The 22,404-nt window shown below is 48.8% G+C and overlaps 1 protein-coding gene across 3 annotated transcripts in view; it reads right to left on the minus strand.

Moving 5' to 3' along the window:
• The window catches only part of STXBP1 (syntaxin binding protein 1), a 51,796-nt gene extending 30,347 nt beyond the window's left edge, over positions 1-21,449 (minus strand). For 2 of the 3 annotated variants that reach the window (XM_037494986.1, XM_037494985.2), the window contains exon 1: positions 21,363-21,449. In XM_037494986.1, the coding sequence (XP_037350883.1) occupies positions 21,363-21,399 (37 nt within the window). In that variant the 5' untranslated portion in view covers positions 21,400-21,449. The remainder of the gene's footprint in view (positions 1-21,362) is intronic. The other variant, XM_037494987.2, reaches the window with a different exon arrangement.
• Between the last annotated feature and the right edge of the window lie 955 nt (positions 21,450-22,404).

Genomic DNA, 22,404 nt, shown 5'->3' on the forward strand with positions numbered 1-22,404 from the left:
CTTGTATAAATAAATAAAATCTTGGGGAAAAAAAAAGAATTTCTCCAGGTGAGCACAAAAGAGGGACACAATATTCAATATATATGAGTGAGTGGGGAAAGGCGTGATGCAACAATTTTTAAAAATCACACAAAGGCAAAATTAGAAAGACTTACACAAAAAGGCTATTTTTGTACAGTGAAGTTAAGATCAATCTTGAACTGCCAGTTTGAGCCTCCCCATGTTCTCCCAAGCTCTCCACACTGAGCATGTGTCACTTTTTGTTATAGGAAAAGTCCTCTAAGATGACATTTTTGTGCCTGGGGCCTTGCTTTGCACAAACCCCTCTTCAGGAGCACATTCTGGGTATGGAATGAATGGGCAGGGTGTAATGCTCTGGGTGCTTGATAAATTCTGCAGCATTATTTTTCAAAAGCATAATTTTTACTGCTGCATGACTCTCCAGGTTACATGCTAACTGGTTCAGTAATACCTTGAGGTTTGTTTTTTTAATGTCTGCTAATGTGACAGCAGAAAATGGTAACATTTTGCTGTCTTTATTTGAATTGATTATATTACAGAGGATGGATATTTTCCTTTTTTTTTCTTTCTTTTTTTTGGCCACTACACACAATTAAAACACTGACTTTAAATTCAAGCCACCTTTTGATAGGGGAAGGCAGAGATATAATTAGAAAATCAAACAAGTACTGAAGGCTGGAGTAACTGCTGCAGCATAAACACTTCCCACTGAGTTATTCCTGTGCTGAAATTCTCAGGACCTGTGTTCACGGTGGGTAGTGCTAACAGCCAATTCCAATCCTGCCCTGCATTTTTCTAATCCAATACCAAAAAGGAAACAAGGATTATAGCCCATGTTAGCATTAAGAGTCAAGCTGCTTGGGCTACTCCCTCACAAATAATCCCTGGCTGCCACACTTCATCTCCCTCTGACATCCTCTTCATGTGGAGGGAAATAATAAAGGTTCCCGAGGCTGGTGCAGCCAGCAGGTTGTGTATTTACAGTCACAAAGTCTGCTCTGCCACCTAGGCAGCCTGCACAGGCAGGGCGGAGGAAACGGGACCTTCAACATCTCCATAATCACGAGGACCTTGATCCTGGCGGATCTGCTTCATCACAGCCAGAGTGAGGAAGTGGGTTCCTTCTCAACCTGGGTGACTCCCAAGGTCCAACCTGTGACTCCCAAGGAGCCAACAGATCCCTCTCGAGTCCTGAGAACAGCAGATGGTCTGGGACATCTTCAGACGCACCCCCTACACTGACTGGAGTCCCCAAGTGCATGCTCACAGGATGGCTGGGGTCTGGCTCCAGGAGAATCCCTGCCCTTACTGTCATGGGACTTGAGACTGCCCTTCACAGTGAACGTGTTGGGGCACCAGAGCCATGGCACCCCAAAACATCTGAAATAGCGTAACTAATAATAGATGGGCTGGAAGCCTAGGAGAAATGTTGACATCACTCAAGTCTTTAAAACCACGGGGAGTCAAATATTCCACACTGCAGCTTGAGCTCCAGGCAGCCAGCACAGGTGCCCAGGGGCTGGTTTCCCGGGACTTGCCTCTTTGCTAGGGGAATTCAGGGAATCTCAACTCAAGTGCCCTCCTCTTTAACCAATGCAAAGTGCAGGGAATATTCAGTTACTGGGGTTCGATTGTGGTAGCTCTAAAAAGAACCTCTTGAATAAACCCCAGTGGCAGAGAGTGTAACACTACTTTGCTGGCAGAGATCACACCACATTTCTTGTAATTAAGAAAAACAATGCCAAGTTACATCAGGTGAAGGTCCAGATGCTGGCGTGTGCGGGCAATATGGCCGTAGGCAAGTTTAAAGTGTTTTAGGCTTCCATTCTCTCATTAGCAAAATTAAAATTGTGATTTTATTTTATGGCCATTAAGAAGATTAATGAGATCAAATGCCTAAGTCTGGTGGCTGGTAATTGTGAGGCATTCAACAAAAGGCACTTCTGTGATGTCAGAGTCGAGGTCTCTTGTTTCATATTGAGACACTCCTTGCAAAACAATAAAATGCAAAATACAGCCTCCAGGAGAGGCCAGAAAGGGCTGGGCCCCTGGAGCAGAACAGTCTTTGAACCCCCAGCCAAACGCTCTTCCCTGTCACACAATGCTCGTGGGGCCGGCCTGGACGAGGTGCTGAAGTTGAAGCAGGTGTCCTTTCTCCCTTACCTGGAAAACAATCACCTTGACACACTAAGCAAAGTGATTCAGATGGGCTGGGGGACAAGCAGCTAAAACTCCACCCCCTGCTCCTCCACTCACTGGCTGCGACTTTGGGCAAGTTATTGCATCTCCGTGTCAGCTTCCCTCTGCACAACAGGAAAGATACGTCTGCCTCAAAGCTACCGGGAGGTGGGTCTCCCGGGTGGCGCAGCGGTTGAGCCACCGCTGGCTTTCACCGGCACCACCACCACCAATTTTCAATGCTATTTGACCTTCCTAATACAGAAGAATTCAATCATTTCCAGCAGGTTTCTTACTGCCTCTCATGGAGTTGGTGATATGTGGACTGGCTTCCAGTTTACTTATCTGTATATAACCCCTTTGGCCATTCAACAATGGTGCTTTACTGAGCACCTGCTAAGTGCCAGACATGGTCCCAGGCATCGGGATAAAGACACAGCAAACAGCAGTTCTCCACAGATGCCCATGCCCGGCTCCCTGCTTGCACTGCCAGGCGCTTACCGGGGAACAGGGAGGCAGCCAACAAACGCGAGGACATCATCGGTCATTCTAGAGACTGGCAAGTGCTCAAGGAAATTAAAAAGGAGGGTGAACTAGAGTGTGAGGAGGGCTTGGAGGAAGGCCCTCTGGGGGGGGGACAGGATGTGCAGTCTCCAGGTCTGTCTGGATCAAGGGTGGGACAGCCTGGGGATAGAGAGAAGAGAAGGATGGGGAGACGCCGCATGCGCCTTGAAGGAAAGAATGCTCAGGGCATACTTGAAAGGTCACCCCATGCTCCCTGAGGACTCCACAGTCACTCGGTGTGTTCTGCTCCTGAACACTAAGCCCCATTCAGTCACCTTCAGACATGACAACTGTCTCTCCTTCCTGCACCCTCCCTCCCGCCTGGCTCTGGAATCTGGCATAAAATAGTGAGTTAGCAAATGCCTGCAGAATGAACGAGCCCTGTGAGTGCACAGCAGAGTGGAGCCTGCCAGAGTGAAGTGACAGTTCTCTGTGCAGCACACCCCATGGCTGAAGGTGCTTCCCTCATGGGTCTTCACAACCCCCTATACCACCCCTCCAGCCAGCACTGTCCTCATACCCCCAAGATTCACAAGTTCCAGTCCAGAGATCACTGCTTGGGAAAGAGGTCTTGGAGGCTCTTTCCTGGGGACTGTTGGGGAGATAGGTCTCTTTCATCCTGAGGAGTAAGACAGGTAAACTATGGCTATTCTGGGCTGTCCAAGTTCGGAAGCCAGAGGATCTGGAAATGTTCTCTAACTCCCCTCACCCAGAATCACTGAGGAGCTCAGTGTGGGGTGAGTGTGGCCACAGTGCTCGGATCCGAAATCTCCAGCACCTAAGCACTCACCTGTGTACTCATTTCTTAACCAGTGTCTGAGATGTCACAACTTATAAATACTTATCAAAGCTCATAGTAAAGAAAATAATAAAAAAAAATCGCCCACCACAGTAGTAGCATGTAAGGTCTACAGGAGACTGGCTAAATGGACGGCACTGTCCCGCATCTCATTTGAAGATCACGGCGACCCTCAGAGACTAGTGAAATCACAGCCATTTTACATAGGAGGAAACTGCGGCTCAGAGAAGTGAAGAGTAGCAATTGCACAATAAAATGCACATAACCACATGTAGCTTACGGAAGGTACAAAAGTATAAACCAATTTCTTGACCCCAAGGAACTGACAAGCTGGTTGGCAAGATAAAACATTCTAACTGAAGCATAAGAATGAAAAAACCCACAGAAGCCTCATGGACTACAAACGGTACAACCTGTTTGGAAAAGAGTGTGGCAATTTCTCAAATGACTAAACACAGAGTTACTATGATCCAGCAATTCCACTTCAAGGGGTATATTCAAGAGAAGTGAAAAGAAGCCACCCAAAAACCTGTACACACATGTTCACAGCAGCATTAGCACAACAACCAAAAAAGTAGAAACAATCCACTGTCCATCAACTGACTGGATAAATAATGAAGACTGCCCAGACCATGGAACATTATTCAGCCACAAAAAAGGATGATGCACTTCACCAGGTATGGTGTGCAACAGGACGAACATGGATAAACCTTGAAAACATGCTACATCAAAGAAGCCAGTCACAGAGGGCCGTGTGTTGTGTGATTCCGTGTACATGAAGTGTCCAGAACAGGCCGATCCACTGAGACAAAAAGTAGATTAGTAGTTGCCTAGGGCAGAGGGGAGGCAATATCGGGGATTGATGTCTAAGGGGCACAGTTTCTTTTTGGGGTAGTGAAAGAGTTCTAACCTTGACTGTGATGATGGTTGCATGACCCCATGAATGTACTAAAAGACATGGTTTATCTGAAATGGGAGTTGACAAGGGATGTGAACTCCGTATGAGAAAGCTGTTTTAAAAGTCAGACAGTTTGAGATGAAACTATCAAACTCAAAAACCAAATTCAGGGCCTCCCTGGTGGCGCAGCGGTTGAGCGCTGGGTTGCGAAGCTGCCTGCAGCCTCTGCAGTGCCGGTTCGATCCCCGGCTGCTCCCTGGCCACCGGAGGAGGGTCCCACATGGCGTGCAGACCTCTCCTGCCGCCTGCTGCTCCACTCAGCAGTGTGCTTCGGTCCTTCTGCCTGCTCTGCTCCCCACTCTGGCTCTGGTGAATTCTCTCACCCTCCCGCGCTTCTGACTGTAGCCAGTGCATGTATAAACAAAACAAACAAACAAACAAATAAATAAATAAAACATGCCTCTATTAAAAAAAAAAAAAAACAAATTCAGGGCCTCCCCGGTGGCGCAGCGGGTTGAACGCTGCGCTGTGAAGCTGTCCGCAGCCTCTGCAGTGCAGGTTCTATTCCCAGCTGGCCAGAGAGATACCCACATGACGCAGCAAACCTCTCCTGTCTCATCCGCTGCTCTCTCGCAGTGTCTTCGGTCCATCTGCCTGTTCTGCTCCCCGCTCTCTGGGGAATTCTCTCACCCTCCTGCACCTCTGACCTGTACTCCAGTTCTTGTATAAATAAATAAATCTTTAAAAAAAAAAAAACGAATCCAGTTTTGCTTAATTTGGACCTGCCCCACCTTGACTTTCTGTGAAGACAAGTATCCCAGTTGAACCTGATAAAAAGTATCTAAAGCTGTAATTTACTATCATTTTGTATCTAAATTGTACTTTGCAGAAGCAAGAGAGGCCAAAATTGAGACCATAAATGATCAGTCACCAGGCAAGAACAGGTGCACCCTGTGACTGCTGAAAGACAATTGCTTAGCCCAGGTATAATTTGAGAACGTTTCTATTTACAGTTGGTTTGGGGTGATGGGGTGTGGGAGAGAAAGGAGGGCAGAGGTGTTTTGAGGTGTTCAAAAGCTTTATAATGGGCAGAGATAGGTGAACAATGAGCTGATTACATTGCCCTTGTAAGCATACCCTGAAGCCGATAAGACTCAATGTCCAACATTATGACACCCCAAAACTTGGGCTGCTGCCAGCATCTGCAAGGAGGCATGATGATAAATAAAAGCCTGCTATCAGATGACCCAAACCCTCACCTCAGACCCATAAAGGTGCTGGGTAGGGTTACAAAAATGACAATCCACTTTCTCTTTCACAGGAAATCCTCATTTTAAAATCTATTTTCCCCACTGTTTTATAAGGCTGAGAGCCAAAAGCTTAAGGAACTAGAGTCTCTCAAGCAAAGTTTTACAGACCTTGCAACTTTGATTTGTAGAAAGAATCTCACAGGAGACAAAAAGAAAAAAGAGACAGTAGCTCCTGGTTGTGCTTTAAGGTGCACCCTCACCTCACTTCACTTCCCAAGGAAGTGCACGATGCTCCTTGGATGGAAGATGCTGGGAAGTTACCAAATATACACAAATGGGAAAACCAATAAGGAAAATGGAAACCCCAATTTAAATCTTTGTAATAGCAAGAGCAGCAAATACCACTTAGCTATATTAATATTTTGAAACAAGAAGTCCAAGTACAGGCAAAAAAAAAAGAAAAAGAAAAAGAAAAAAAGGCAGAATGGCAAAGAATCTTCCAGGGCCAAAAGCAGCTGGCTATCTCATCCGCACTGCCAAATCTGACACGTCCTTGCCAAGACCAGCAGCCGCCACAGGTGCGCAGGCCCACGGGTGCACAGTCTGAGCCTGCTTCTCTGCAGCCAGCTCACCCTCTCAGTGGACACCGGCACTCCCGTGACTGCAGTAATGCCTCCCTGAAGAGCAGGGCCCAGAATAAGCATTCAGCTTGATCTTGGCGGGAACCCAAGAGGTGGCGGGTATCTTAAATTGGTAGATGCAGCATTTAATATCTACTAATCACATTTTTTGTGAACTTAGGCAGTCCCCTTAAGGGCTAGCAGATTAGGGAACATAAACTTTGGAAAGAGGGGGAAGAATAATATTTCCTATAATCCCAGAAACCCAGAGCAGTCAGAGAACACAGTGGTTCTCAAAGGGGTGATTCTGCACTCCCCTCCACACCCAGGGGATACTGAGCCAAGTCTGGAGACATCTTTGTGGTCATGATGGTCATCAGGCAGGTACACACCAGGAATGTTGCTACACACCCTACAGACTCACATGGCCCAGAGTGTCAAGAATACGAGGGTGAGCGGCCCCTCTTAGTCCATTGTTCAAGGAAACTGAAGCTGAGGGAGATCATGTGACTTGTCCATGACAGCGTCTATAGATATCCTCTTATTTTCAAGTTCAAGACTGACCAGCCCAATCTGTTCAGGGGTGACATGTGAACCTACTTCGGTGATGGCATGTTAAAACATGTTTGTCCCCACACAACATGACAAAGTCAAGCCCCTCTGGAACCTTCAGTATGGTCACTCTGGACGTATCAAACTGACATAAAACAGAAGCCACGGGGAAGTTTCCAGAAGGAGGGGAACCGCCCCCCCCCCACACACACACACAGAGGTCTCTTTTCAGGATGGTTTCCCTTCCCCAAATCCCTGAACTGTTTGCTCTAAGGTACCAGGAAAGAGAACATCCTGTTGTGTTTGGGTCCAAGACCAAGCACAGGAAGAAGGTGGGGCGCTGAGGAGAGAAGACATTGAAAATGCAAACGTGCTCACTTCGCAGAACCTGCAGACCGGCTGGCTTTCTGTCAGGCATCCACGTCCCGCGGAAAAGGTCCCACACACATGCTAAGGCGGGTCCTCAGGTCCGCGGTGCTGCTTCTTCCCCGTGCCCCTGCGCAGCCACCCACATTCTGTTTCTTTCTGGTATTTCGCAGCACCTCACATTCAGCTCTTGGTTTATCACGTTTATATTTGAGTGATTTAATTTCTTTTCTCTGTACTGGTCTTCTTCCAAAATAGATTCTTTATCGAAGGTTTTATGTCATGCTTCTGTCATTTTTCCTGATCAGACTTACAAAATTTCCATGAAGATCATTTTTCTTATCTGCTAAAATTGCCTAGGCCAGAGGCCATTCTGGGCGCCAGGTATCTGTATCAAAAAGTGTCTCTGGCCCCTCCCTGTTGATGGAGGCAGCATTTGGGCACCACCCTGGAATATGAGGCTGCTTGTGTGGATGGTAGTGCTCTCTGCCCAGCCTTCAGTGAGGGGCTGGGTGGGCGGCAGAGAATTGGATGGTAAATCCTGTCACTCCTAATTGTATAATTTTTTTTTTTTTTTTTTTTGGGACCCTCGCCAGCGGCCAGGGACCGAACCGGCGCTGCAGAGGCTGCGGGCAGCCTCGCAGCCCAGCGTTCAACTGCTGCGCCACCGGGGGAGGCCCTCCTAACTGTATAATGTAGTTAAAATTCTATGCTAAAGACCATGGCTTAGAATGTATCCTGGGGTCCTCCAGGGGAGATCCAGTATCGAAGAAAAGACCTTAGGCTTCACTTGATTTCCAGCTTCAGAGTAGGTTAATTAGCTAATTCAGAAGGAAATTCCTGCATTTAGGACTTCTGAAATATTTTGCTAAACCTCCTGTCTTATTTAGTCAGGTTTTTGTTGTGCAATTAGTCCTAGAACTCCAGGAGAATGCCTCCATTCCCCGCTCATCAAGAGAAAGAAAAGTAGCAAAGTAGCAAGGAGCCAGTCACTCTGCACTTAGGAAACTAGGGTGTGATGGTCCCCCGCCTCTGACCACTCCCCTCCTTCCTTCCTGGGACACACTTCTTGTAAGTGATAAAGTCTTATTTTTGAATTCTGAGTCTGTGGACTTACTTACTGTAACAGATGTGTGCTGACTGACTAGAGCAGAATCTCTCTGAGGTGGAATCCTAAGCCGGCAGCAGGGATGTTCATAGACAAAGCTCCAGCCGTTACAGGAAGTGGCAGCACAGAGACCTCTGGAACTTCAAGTTATGGGGGAGCGGGGGGGGGGGGGGGGGGACAGAAGGCACGTGGGAAGCAGACCTTTGAGAAGCAGTTATATGCCAGATCCTTTCACCACTTATCACTGGGTAACTGGGTGTTCTGCCACGTTGAGATGGCAAAGTTTCTTCTTCAGAGGGAGCAAGATAGGGGGGAGGGCAAGATGAACGGGGGTGGGGGGAGCAACCCAAGACTCAGATGAAAGGTTAAGGCTCACGCTGGAAACAAAGGGACTAAAGGATACCTTCATCCGCTCAGCTCCCAGAATTCTGGCAGCCAGCCTCTATCTCCCAGACAGGAGGCACAAGACTTCTCTGGGGAACTGAAGCCCAAGAAGAAAAATCTAAAGATACTGATTCAGGGGACTCCCTAGTGGACAGCCCACCCAGATCAGGACCAGCCTCAGCTCAGAGCAGCACCTGCTCCTGGTTCCGCATCACAAGCTGCCAGCCGCAGTTCACTGCACCTCTGAGGAAACTCCCTCAGAGAACATGGAAAGCAGTCAACACAACAATAACAACAAAACCCAAAGAAACAGTATAGATATTTAAAAATACATATTTTTAAAAGAGACATAAAAGATACCGCATCCATAAAGCCAGCATGGGGGAGTGATTAGAAAGAAAATTTAAAAGACCTAAGGGTATTTATTTTATTTTTTTTTTTTATTTATTTGTTTGTTTGTTTGTTTTTGTTTATACATGCACTGGGTACAGTCAGAAGCGCAGGAGGGTGAGAGAATTCACCAGAGCCAGAGCAAGGAGCAGAGCAGGGGAGCAGAGCAGGCAGAAGGACCGAAGCACACTGCTGAGGGGAGCAGCGGGCGGCAGGAGAGGTCTGCGCGCCATGTGGGACCCTCCTCCAGTGGCCGGGGAGCAGCCAGGGATCGAACCGTCGCTGCAGAGGCTGCGGGCAGCTTCGCAACCCAGCGCTCAACCGCTGCGCCACCGGGGAGGCCCCTAAGGGTATTTTAAATGAAATAAAAGTACTAGAGGAAAAAGCTGAGGAAATCTCCCCCAAAGCACAGCAAAAACTCAAAGGGATAAATACTTGAATAGATTAAGAAAACTAGAGGACCAAGTCAAGAGGTTCAACTTCTGAATAGGAGGGGTTCCATCAATGGGGAACTGAGAGGAACTCATGAATGAAATCATGAAACTGTTCCCAGAGGACAGGGAGTAAGCTACCAGACTGGAAGGGCCACTTACCGTCTAGCGCCAGGCTCAGCAAGCTATGGTGGGGGGGTGGGGGGCCAAATTCAACCTGTCACCTGCTTTGGTGCAGTCCTTAAGCTAAGAAAGGCTTTTAAATTTTTATTTTTTTTAAAGATTTATTCATTTATTTATACAAGGCACTGGGTACAGCCAGAAGTGCAGGAGGGTGAGATAATTCACCAGAGCCAGAGCGGGGAGCAGAGCAGGCAGAAGGACCGAGGTACACTGCTGAGGGGAGCAACGGGCGGCAGGAGAGGTCTGCGCGCCATGTGGGACCCTCACCCGGCGGTCGGGGATCGAACCGGCGCTGCAGAGGCTGCGGGCAGCTTCGCAGCCCAGTGTTCAACCGCTGCGCCACCGGGGAGGCCCGCTTTTACATTTTTAAAAGGGGGCGGGGAAAAGAGGAGAAGATGCAACACAGACCACATGCAGACAAAACTTCTCGGCTTCCCAAACTTCCAGCACAACAAGCGGGTAGAACAAATGCAGCGCAATGACCATGGCAGTCCAGAACCCTGGGACAGAGGGGAAGCTCAGAGGGGAAGACGCGGGGCATAGTCAGGAATCAGGTAGCTTCAAACTTCTCAGAAGCAACAGTGAAAACAAGAGGATAGTGGAGCGAAGCCTACAATTCTGAAAGGAAAATCATTTCTAGCACAGAATTCTGTGCCCCCCAAACCAGAAATCAAGTGTGGGTCAAATAAAGACATTTTCAAACATGCAAGGTCTCCAAAAATTGACTTCCCCTTTCCAGAAGCTCTGAGCAGCACTTCACCAGAACAGGAGAGAGTAAGCGAGAACAGAAGACATGAATCCCAGGAGAAGGGACGGCTCAAAACAAGAGCGGTGGACGGGGCCCAGGGAGGCTGGGAAATGGAAGCCGAGAACTGCACCCAAGGGAAGAGGCGTCTGGGGGTGCTCCCTTGCTCACCCACGAGCCTCCCTCCCTGCGCTCCACTGTGCTGTGTGGATCCTCCCCTGTGGAGTCATTTCCTGTGGTACAGGATGAATTCTTTCAACTTTTTTTTTTTTTTTATGTCTGAGGTGTTTATTTTGTTTTATTCCTGAAGGGTGTAGTCTCTGGGTACAGAGTTCTAGATTGATATTTTGTATCTTTCAGTCCTTCAAAGACAGAGATGGACTGTGGTCTAACACATCATTTCCAAAGAAACAATGTCATCCCTGTCCTGTTCACAATGTGTCTTTTCACTCTGGCTAATTACTACCTTTCTCTTTTTATCAGGCTTCTAAGCTAATAGGTTGTAACCTGGCGTGAAATAGATTCCTTCATCCTTCTTAAGCTTGGAGTTCATTAAACTTCTTGGACCTGTTGTTTCCTCCCACGATGTCTAACCCCTAACCCTTTAGAAGAAAGTCCTTGCACAGTGAGACAAAAGCAAGTATGTCAGGAGGTTAACAATTGCTAAATCTAGGAGAAGGAAGGTGCATCATCCTTACGCTGGAAATTCTTCTTTATAAGAGCCTGGGGGCAGAAAAGAAGGAGCATTACTACTGTAGGAGAGACGACCAGATCCTTCAGCCTCAGAGAAAGCCTGAAAGAGCGTGTTACTCTAATTCAATTTCAAAGTTCCTTACAGAGTAACTAGGAGAGGGACCCCACCACACAGGCAGTAAAGTCCAGGTCAACCCACGTAAGGTTATCTGGGGGAAAGCAAAGCGGAAAACTCTCAGTAGCCGACCTGACGGTCTCATCTGAAAATCCTGACACAGTCTGTTACCCAAACATGACGAGGTTCACAGACTGAGCCATTTTAAGGGGCTGCCGTGCTACACATCTATAGTTGGAGGAGGCGCTTGCTCAGCTTCAGCGTTTTATTTCCCTCAAATCCCTAAGCAACCAGCACCAGCTATATGGCATGTCAAGACCCGCGGGAGGGCCTCTCTCCTCCCTCCCAGCCGCCAAGTGCCCAGAAGAGGGTGAAGCACCATGAGCACGGATGACCCACCGGGCTTGCGCCCCTGTCACTCCCGTGTGGGGCCGTGAGAACCATCTCAGCCTAAATGGCTTCCTTCTCCCCTCAGCTGCCAAGCAGAAGCGGCTCTGTCCCCACTGCCATCCAAGGAGGTTCTCGAGGATCCTCTGCAGCTGGATGAGGTGCCACTGAAGGTCCTGAGCGACATCTGAGCGCTGCACTGGCTGCCTCTGGAACGGCCCTGCAAGTTGCACTTGTAATCGCGAGTCTCCGCTGGCGTGGGAAACACTGTCTGTCCCCAGCATTCGTAGAAAGGACAAAAACTGCAAAGGGATTACCCAAGGGCTGACCTCCCGCTCTGGGTGAGAGTCTAGACTAGAGGCTTCCACCATCCCTCCCCCGAGCCGGGATTTGACAACCGGATGGCATCTTGACACAGCACAAAACTGAATCCTCTTTTTTGCAGTTTGACTGACTACAACCATTTCCTTCTCAGCACCCCGAACAATGACATTCACACAGGCCAGGGCTGACTGTAAGACACAGGGGAAGCACCACAGAGAGAAAAGCCTCCCAGCCAAGAGAGTGAAGGCTCATCCCTAAACGAAGACCCCTACTTGCTGGCTCAAGTTCGCTCTCAGTCAATTGAAGGTTGGGCCCAGGGAGTCACAGGTCCAGACCCACCTGGCTCCTCTGCCCTCCTGTCTCTGACCCTCAAGCCTGCTGGCTGCTCTTCCTGCGCCCTGCCTGTAAATGCCAGCATCCCTCGGGTGTTGACCCCAGGCCCTCTCCTCACCCCGCACCCTATTTTGTGTGATCTGACCAGTTCCCATAGCTTCAGTCTCCTGGTGATACCCCAGCATGAATTTCCGGCCCAGACCGTCATCACATCTGCCCGCTGCCTAGTAGCCACCTCCCCTGAGAGTCCACAGGCACCCAAGACACCACGCCTTCAAGAGCAAATCTCCCCAAGAAGACCTTTGTCTCTTCCTTCTTTCACAGCCCATAGGCTAGCAGGACTTTCAACTGGCTGCCCAGGTGAGAAAATGAGACTTCACAACTCCCCCATAGCCTATCCCTCACCAGGACCTACACTGGTGCCTCCAAGATGCTTCGAGGGAACCAGCTTCTCTCCACCCACTGCTGCCTCTCCCTGCCTGGGGGAGATTGCCATCCTCGCCCCCTCCTCTCCTGCCTGGACCACTAGGGTGGCTCCTTACCAAACCCTCCACCCCGACTCAGCAACCAGAGGGCTTTCTAAATCAGACAATAGTCTCATGATGGGGTGATAAGTATTTAAACTTCCAGAAGAGGTGGTGTGGGACTCCGGTGTCGCCAAGTGCTACCCACAAATGGAAGAACATTTATTTGCCACCAGATCCAAAAAGGCTTATCGGATGTGCACCAGACACTCTCCCTTCTGGTTTATTTTGGAACTCAGAGCCTCTGACAAACAGGTGTTTGGCAGCTAAGGAAGTGTCTTTTCTTCACTTCCTATCATCCACCTTATTTTACAAGTTGAGAAAGCTGAGGCCCAAATAGTCTAGGAAAATTACAAGTTGGGTGTTTTAATGAGTTTAACAACATCTATAGAGTATCTACCACGAGCCACGTGGTGCTGGGCGCTCTGTCAGAGAGAGATGATCACCTGCACATTACAGGTGAGCACACAGGGATGAGGGTGCAACAGGCCCCGGGTGCCACCCATGATGAGTGTTAGAGGCAGGATTCACCCTGGGTTCTGGCTAGGGTCGCTTCTTAACTAAGATTAAGCACCCCTCTGTTCTCAGATTCAGGTCTGGCTCATAAGCCTTTAACCTCTGTCCCTTGGTTTTTAATAACTGAAGTTTTCCCCAACATTATTCCAAGACTTTGCTGGGTCCGTATGGCAGACAGGCAGGCCCTCTGGGTTGTATTCCTGACTCTGCCCCTGACTCGTGGGTGACAGTGCCTAAGTTAAAGCTCTGCTAACAAAACCCAATAAAACTTGCACTTTCCTACCAGCTAAGAACTTAATATACTGCAATCCTGCTGGACCCTAAACCAGGGCAAAATCTGACTTTTAGAAAGGTAGCTTTACTTTGGCAGTGGATTGAAAGGCTAAAAAGAGAATTAGCATAGGACCCAGTAGTCCTACTTCTGATACACATACAAGAGAAATGACAACATACAGCCACACAAAAATTCTTCACAAACTCTCCTAGCAGCATTATTCATGATAGCGCCAAAGTGAAAGCAAGCCAAATGTCCAGCTACCCACCAAGGTATAAGCGAAACGTGCCACATTCATGTCATCAGCTGTTGCGCAGCAGTGACGGGGAAGGAAGGATGGAAGCGTGCGACCAACAGCGATCCTTTAAAGATGACGCTGAGTGAAAGAAGCCAGCTACAAAAGCCACATGTTGCATGACCCCACATATACGAAACATTCACAACAGGCAAATCCGTCGAGACAGAAAGTCGATGAGAGGTGGCGGGCGCTGGCGGGAGGACAGAACGCGGGAACGCTACCAGGTAGGGGTTTCTTGTTGAGGTGCTGGAGATGATCAAAGTGTGACATAAACAGTGGGCCATGCAACAGTGTGAACATATTACAAATGACTGAATTTTGCCCTTTAAGGAATGAAATGTTAGCTATGAGAATTATATCTGAATAACAAATTTCTAAAACATTTTTTAAAAAGAGCTAACTTTAAAATCAAGTTGTTCAGGGCCTCCCCGGTGGCGCAGCGGTTGAGCGCTGGGTTGCGAAGCTGCCATCGGCATCTGCAGCGCCGGTTCAATCCTCGGCTGTTCCCCGGCCACTGTAGGAGGGTCCCACAAGGCGCGCAGACCTCTCCTGCCGCCCGCTGCTCCCCTCAGCAGTGGACTTCGGTCCTTCTGCCTGCTCTGCTCCCCACTCTGGCTCTGGTGAATTCTCTCGCCCTCCCGCGCTTCTGACTGTACCCAGTGCTTGTATAAATAAATAAATAAATAAATCTTTTTAAAAAAAAAAAAGAAAAAAAAGAAACCCTTCTTTAAAAATAAATAAATAAATAAAAGTAAGGTGTTCATCTGGTAGTACACAAGTTCAAGTGAGCTTTCCCTGGGATGTCATTTAAAATACGTATCATAAAGCAATACATCCCATCAAATCATTCACCAGTCTAAATCATTTACTCTGAGAAAGGGACCTCAACATTTAATTGCAGAGTCTGTCTCCGGGGAGGACAGTACTTAAGTGTGAAGGCTGGTTTTACTTCGATTAAATACCGATATGTGGGTGACCTGTTAAGGTCACACTTTCTTTATGCAGCCATAAGTTTAGGGAAATAAATCATCTATCCTCTCCTCAGCAGTGTATTTCAGTAAATTTGCCTGTTCTGCTCCCCACTCTGTTTCTGGTGAATCCTCTCACCCCCCACACCTCTGTCCAATACCCCAGTTCTTGTATGCATAAATAAAAATAAATCTTTAAAAATATATAAAATAAAATTACATTAATTCTGATATCAGATTATCAGGTGAGTAGCTCCCTGGCCTGCTGCAGTGGCGGGCGATAGTTTGATAGTGCTGAGACTTAACCCCTTGTGCCACCAGAGAGACCCTACTGGAATTTTAATCTAGACTTTTTTTTTTTTAAGGTTTTGTATCTACCTCTTTGGCACATAAAATGGGGTATCTAAGTTCAAAATAAGACAGGATGGGGTTTTCATTACATATTACAAACACTGAAACCTAACCTAGCTTTTAAAGTAGGAATGCGTTTTTAAAGTAGGCTAGAAATGAGAACTGCTCTGTCACAGCTGTGGGGAAGCACTTGTGTTGTGGTGGTTTCTGTATCTGTCATTATGGGGACTGGGTCTTCATGGTCCCACAGCTCCCAGCCCAGTGCCTGGCCCAAGCGGGAAATTAATTTTTCATTTAACATAAGTTAAATGAAAATCAACAGATGTTTTCAAAACAGGATGAGAAATAACAAGTATTAAATACATTTCTTTTTAAGCTTGAAATCAGAAGCAACTAAGAAGAATTAAAAAATAATTTAGCTCTGTCTGCCCCATGTGAAGTCATAGTATGTCGTATTAACATTTAAGAGAAAAAAGAAATACAGAAAGTAACAGGATATTAAAAAACATAAATTAGGAAATAAATTAAGGAAAGCAATCATGAACGTCAAAAAACTTCATGTGCAGCTACTATAGTAATAGAAATGGTGTATTCATAAAACCCAAATAAAATATAGAAATTATAATAATAGCCACCATTTTCAATCATTACCTACTATAGATTGATGCTACTATGCTACCAATCTATATACACTGTCTCTAACGTTTACAGCAATCCTGCCAAACAAATTATTCTAATCTTACAAAGGAATGAATTTAGTCAACTCATTCAAAATTGATAGTGACCAGTCCCAAGTTAAAATTCATGTCTGTCTGATTACAAACTCCATATTATCACACACATCAAAATAAATGTTTAAAGGAAATTTAGGAATGCAATACCATACTTATCTCAGAAAATCACCCCAAATATGGTTTTAGAGAAACAATTCCCCTAGAAACTATATAGGAGGTATAAGAAAAGGTGGTATTTATAATGCTTAACTAATTAGCACAGGTACGATCCCACCTAAGTGGATGCTGCTGTTACACAAAGGCAAGATTCTGGAGACTATTTTAGGCACCCTGGGGAATGCCCAAAGGAACACGACACAGCCTCTGCCTTCAAGGAGGCCTTTAGGGCCTCCCTGGTGGCCTAGGGGTTAAGTCTCGATATCACTGCTGTGGCCTGAGTTCCATCCCTGGCCACAGAGCTCTCGACCCACATGGCGCAGCAGACCTTTCCTGTCTCGCCCGCTGCTCCCCTTAGCAGTGAATTTTAGTAGATCTGCTTGTTCTGCTCCCCACTGTGTCTTTGGTGAATCCTCTCACCCCTGAACCTCTGGCCTGTACCCCAGTTCTTGTATGCATAAATAAATAAATCTTAAAAAAAAAAACAAACACTTCAAATGAAAATAATAAAGGGCCTCCCTGGTTGAGCAGGGAGTTGAGCGCAGCGCTGTGAGGCTGTCCGCAGCCTCTGCAGCACAGATTTGATTCCCAGCCAGCCAGGGAGATTCCCACATGGCGAGGCAGACCTCTCCTGCCTTGCCCGCTGATCTCCTCAGCAGTGTCTTGGATCCGTCCGCCTGTTCTGCTCCCCACTCTGTCTCTGGTGAATCCTCTCGCCCTCCGGCACCTCTGGCCTACACCCCATTTCTTGTATAAATAAAAATAAATCTGAAAAAATTTTTTTAAAAAATGGGAAAATGAAAATAATATAGATTAAAACGTAAATTGAATAATTTAAAAATGGGCAAAGGTTCATATAGACATTTCTCCAAAGCAGATGAAAAAGTGTTCATCATCATTAGTCATTAGGAAAATGCAAATCAAAACCACAGTGAGATATCACTTCGTACCCACTAGGAAGACTGTAGTAAAGAAGACAGATAATAACAAATATGGTTAAGAATGTTATGAAGTTGGAACCTTCATACATTGCTGGTGGGTAAAATGGTGCAACCACTTTGAAAAACAGACTGGTGACTCCTAAAAAAATAAATGTAGAATTATCATAGGACCTAGCAATTCTATCTAGCAATTCAATTAGGTATCTATCCAAGAGATCTAAAAATACATGTTGGAAAAATTAAATTCTTCCACTCTATGAACATGCTAGACCTCTCCATTGACTTAAGTCATCTTTAATTTCTCTCACCAGTGTTTTATAGCTTTGTGCATACAAATCTGGAGCATATTCTGTTAGATGTATACCAAAGTGTTTCATTTTGTTGTTGCTGCTGTATTACAATTGGAACTATTTGAAATTTCAGTTTTTAATTGTTCATTGCTACCATACAGAAACACAATAGATTTTCATAAACTGACTTTGATCCTGCGACCTGGCTAAACTATGTGAAATTCTCCTTGTCATAGAGTTGCTTCTTTATTTGTGACAATAAGAATTATGAGTTTCACACTGCAACACAACAAAAAACCTAAAATATTGAAAGTAAATTTGCTGAAATGTCCATTCTCACAAACTGATTTTCAGATTCAACACAATTCCAATCAAAATCCCAGAGTGTTGAAATAGAACTGAACAAGCTGATTCTAAAATTTACATGGAGAGCCTCCCAGGTGGCGCAAGAGGTTAAGACACAACCTATGAAGCTAGTCGCAACCACTGCAGCATGAGTTCGATCCCCTGCCAGGGAGAAACCACATGGCACAGCAGACCTCTCCTCCTTTAGCAGTGTATTTCCATTGATCTGCCTGTTCTGTTCCCCATTCCTGGTGAATCTTCTCATCTCCCGCACCTCTGGCCTGTACCCCAGTTCTCACATGCATAAATAAATAAATCTTTAAAATTTACATGGAAAAGCAAATGAACCAAGATCTTGAAAAAGAAGAAAGTTTGGAGGCCTCACAATACCTGATTTCCAGTCTGACTTTAAAGCTACAGTCACGGAGACAACACTGTCTATTGTTGAGAGCATACAGATATATCAGTGAGCCCAAAAGGGGTCCTGAGCAGGCCTGCCTGTATGGGTGGCCAACTGATCTTCACAGAGACAATTCAATGGGAGAAAGGACAAAAACTGAACCTTGACCATAACTCAGATAATACACAAAAATTAACTCAAAATGTATCAAAATTTGAATGCAAAGCCTAGAACTATAAAACTTCTGGAAGAAAACAGGGAAAACAGAAAACATTAAAATTCTTTGTGAACTTGGGGTAGGCAAAGAATGAAATAGAATGCAAAGACAAACCACAAACTGAGAAATTTTTATTTATGCATAGGAGAACTGGAGTACAGGCCAGAGGTGTGGGGGGTTAGAATATTTGTAATATTTGTAAATCATATGTTTGATAAAGGACTTATACCCAGAATAAAGATCTTTCAAAACTCAATACTAAGAAAACAAACAACCCAGTAAAAATATGTGCAAAAGATTTGGACACATCACCACAGAAGATATGCAGATAGGCAAAAGAAAAAAGAAAAAAATCCATAAATAACAAAAAGCAAAACCAAAAATGGAACAAGATCATTTGAGATAACTATAAGTGTTATAAAGAAAATGAATGAGGAAATACGGTCAAGAGTGCCCAGGGGTGTCATTCAGATTAGGAGGAACAAGCTATGAAGAGGATCTTTCAGATGGTGCATGTTGGTTAAAAAATCTTTAATTTTAGGGCCTCCCCCGGTGGCGCAGTGGTTGAGTGCTGGGTTGCGAAGTTGCCTGCAGCCTCTGCAGCGCCAGTTCAATCCCCGGCCTCACTGGGTGAGGGTCCCACATGGCGCGCAGACCTCTCCTGCCGCCCGCTGCTCCTCTCAGCAGTGTACTTCGGTCCTTCTGCCTGCTCTGTTCCCTGCTCTGGCTCTGGTGAATTCTCTAGCCCTCCCGTGCTTCTGACTGTACCCAGTGCTTGTATGAATAAATAAATAAATCTTTAAAAAAAAAAAATCTTTAATTTTAGAGAAAAAGAGGCAAAGTTAGAGACCCCATCCAAAGTGAGGCACCAGAATTAACGGGTGTCACTGACAAAGGACTGCAAATGTTTTTCCCCCCAAATTTACACATAACTCAATTGCTGTGGGAATAGAATGCAGTTCCCCACATTCACCAGTGTTATGTAAAGTTGGTTTGGTTTTATTTTTGTAAACAGTGGCATTTGGCCATATTACATATTGATTTTTTTTTTTTAACCTTTATGCTTGTATCTAAAAAAAGGCAGGTGAGTGAGGGTAGGGGAGGAGTAAGGAGTCACCTGTATGAACAAGGGTTCTGGCAAAAGGCTGGAAACACTTAGGCATTTTATTTTAAAAGCACAGCATGCAAATATAACACTTGAAAGACTATAAACTGGGAGAAATGAAACAGCAGATAGAATAATGAAGTTATTCAAATTTTTGGACAAATGTTACAAGGTAATAGAATGAGGTTTAAAAAAATTAATTAATACTGATTTTGGCAAGTCATGTATCTGCTCTGAGCCTCCATTTCTGTCCCATGGGTAAAATGAGGGTGTTAACATTGGAGGGTGTTTGTGGGACCTTCCAACCCTAAACTTCCGAGTATCCTTAGAAAATAGGAGGGGCCTCAAGGCTTGGGGAAGCCACTTAGACACTTTTTAAAAACTCACTCATTTGGAGTTCGGTTTTTAAAACAATTTCCTTCTGGTGCAATAAGCCAGGTAAGGATGAATAAGTGAGAATATTTCCCAAGGCTCGATGAAAAGAGGAGGGAAGAAAAAACAGCTATGAAAACAGCTGTGATGCTCAAAAGGAACACTATGCTGTCGACAACATGGGGGGGGCGGAGAGGGGGAGAGAGAGAGAAGGAGGGAGGGAGGAAAATGAATGAATATAGGTGAGAATTACTGGGAAGGAAACTGTCAGTTCCACCATTTTTACTCTATTTCCTTTCTTTACAGAGAAAAGCCCAGTTTGAATTTCCTCTCAACTGCAAAGGCGGTAGCAGAGGCCACAGCAACGCTTACCCATTTTTTGTACATGAAACAAGCACAACCCCAGAGACACCCTTTGTCTGCACCGTCCGGGTCTGATCCATCCATTTTTAAGGTCCATTCGCCTTGAGCCTCCCATCCAAGCCCGCAAACACCATCTCCTCCGGCAGCAGCGGCTGGGGCGGCCCCGGGAGGCCGCGGGCCGGGCCGCCCCCCCCACCCCCGCCGCACGCTGGGGCTCCTCGCCTCCCGGGACCTGGGGGGTCTGGGGGCCTGGGGGGGTCCGGGGGCCTGAGGGGGTCCGGGGACCTGGGAGGGTCCGGGGGCCTGGGGGTTCCGGGGGCCTGAGGGGGTCCGGGGACCTGGGGTGGGGGGTCCGGGGGCCTGAGGGGCCCGGGGACCTGGGGGTTCCGGGGGCGTGAGGGGGTCCGGGGACCTGGGGTGGGGGGTCCGGGGGCCTGGGGGTTCCGGGGGCCTAAGGGGGTCCGGGGACCTGGGGGGGCCCGGGGACCAGGCGCGACCCCGCCCGGGAAGTCAAGACCGGGGCGCGACGGGCGGGGGGCGGGCTCCGCCCGCAGAGCGCGCCCCGGGAGTCGCCTCTCCCCGCCGGCCGCGCGGGGCTCCCAGGGGGCTCGGGGGACCGCGGCCGCCCGGCGGGGGCGGGGGAGGGGCGGGGAACGGGGGGGCCGCGGCCGGGCTCGCGCCGTCACGACTCGCGAGGAGGGTGGGCGAGGAGGGGCGGGCGGGAAGGGAGGGGACCGGGGTCTCCGGGGAGAAGGGCGCGGGGAGGGGCGCGCGGACGCGGGAGGCGGCGGCGCGGGGAGAGCGCGGGAGCCGGGGCGGGAGCCGGGCGGCGGGTGCAGGCGCGGGGAGCGGACGGGAGAGGCGGCGGGGAGGGGAGAGAAACGGGGTGCGGAGGCGAGGGGTGCGGGGGTGAGGGTGGGGGGCGGGGGCGGAGACGGGGCGCGGGCGCTGCGGCGCGGAGGGCGGGGGGGAGGGGCGCGGGCGGCGGGGGGGCGCGAGGGGCGCGGCCGCGCGGGCCGGGGGCGCTGCGCGAGGAGGCGGCGCGGGGCCGCGGGGCCGCGGGGCAGAAGGGGAGAGGGGCAGCGGGGTAACGGGGCAGCGGGGCTCCCTGGCGGGCGGGCGGGCGGGCGGGCGCGGCTCCCGGCCGGGGGGACCCGCCGCACTTACTCTCTCCGACCACGGCCTTGAGGCCGATGGGGGCCATCGCGCCGCGCGTGTCTCCGGCTCCGAGCCTGCTCCCGCGACGCCCGCGGCCTCCGCGCTCCGCCCGCCGCCGCCCGCCGCCCGCCGCCCGCCGCCCGCCGCCGCCGGCACCGACTGACGCGCGGACCCGGCGCGGGGCGCGGCGCGGGCCAGAGCGAGGCTGCCGACCCGCCGGCGCGCGCGGGGGCGGGGCCGCGGGGGCGGGGCCTCGCGCTGCCGTCAGCGGCCCCCGCACGCCTCCGCCAATCGCACGGCGGCCCGGGCCTCGGCCCCGCCCCCCGGGATGCGGCTGGGCGCGCGGCGGCCTGGGGCGGGGGCGGGAGCCGCGCCCTCCTCCTCGGCGCGCGCGCCCCGACTCCCGCGCGCTCCCGGGGCGCTGGGGCCCCGAGTCTCCTTGCCGCCTCCGCGTCAGAATCCCGGCCAGGCTGCGGGCTGGCTCCGTCTCCCCGACACCCGGCCAAGGGCCTTTCTGGGCGCCTTCCATGCCCCCCCGGACACCTGCCCTCTTCGGGCGGTACCCGCTCGTCCCCCCGGGGCGCAGCGTGCGGCACCGGCGCCGTCTCTGTCTCGGGGGTGCCGACGTCGCGGAACCCACCACTCGCTGAGCTCTTGCGTGTCAGGCTGGGGCTAAGGGTCCTACATGCATCATCTCACTAAATCTTCACAATACTAGGCCATTGTTTAAAATTCCATTTCCAGATAATAATAATAAAGATTCTGAGATTATAATGAGGTTCAGAGATACGGAGGACTAGTTTTGCTGTCAGGCTGTGTATCATTTATAGCAAATATTTATTGGGCTTCCACTGCAGTGTGTAAGCCACTCTTCTGGGGTGGAACTACAGCCATGTGCGAGGCCCACTGGATCTCCGTCTCTGGACAAAGCCTAGAGAGTCCCAAGTCCCAAATCAGGAAAGCGCTGTGGGACAACTCTGGTCTCAGTATCTCCTTCCCTGAGTCCATGTTTACTGGCCCCTGGTCAGTTTTCATTGGACCTTCTTTGTTG

This window comes from Talpa occidentalis, unplaced genomic scaffold (genome assembly GCF_014898055.3).
Source record: "Talpa occidentalis isolate TD23 unplaced genomic scaffold, MPIMG_talOcc4v2.1 talOcc4.7, whole genome shotgun sequence".
NCBI classification, from domain to species: Eukaryota; Metazoa; Chordata; class Mammalia; order Eulipotyphla; family Talpidae; genus Talpa; species Talpa occidentalis.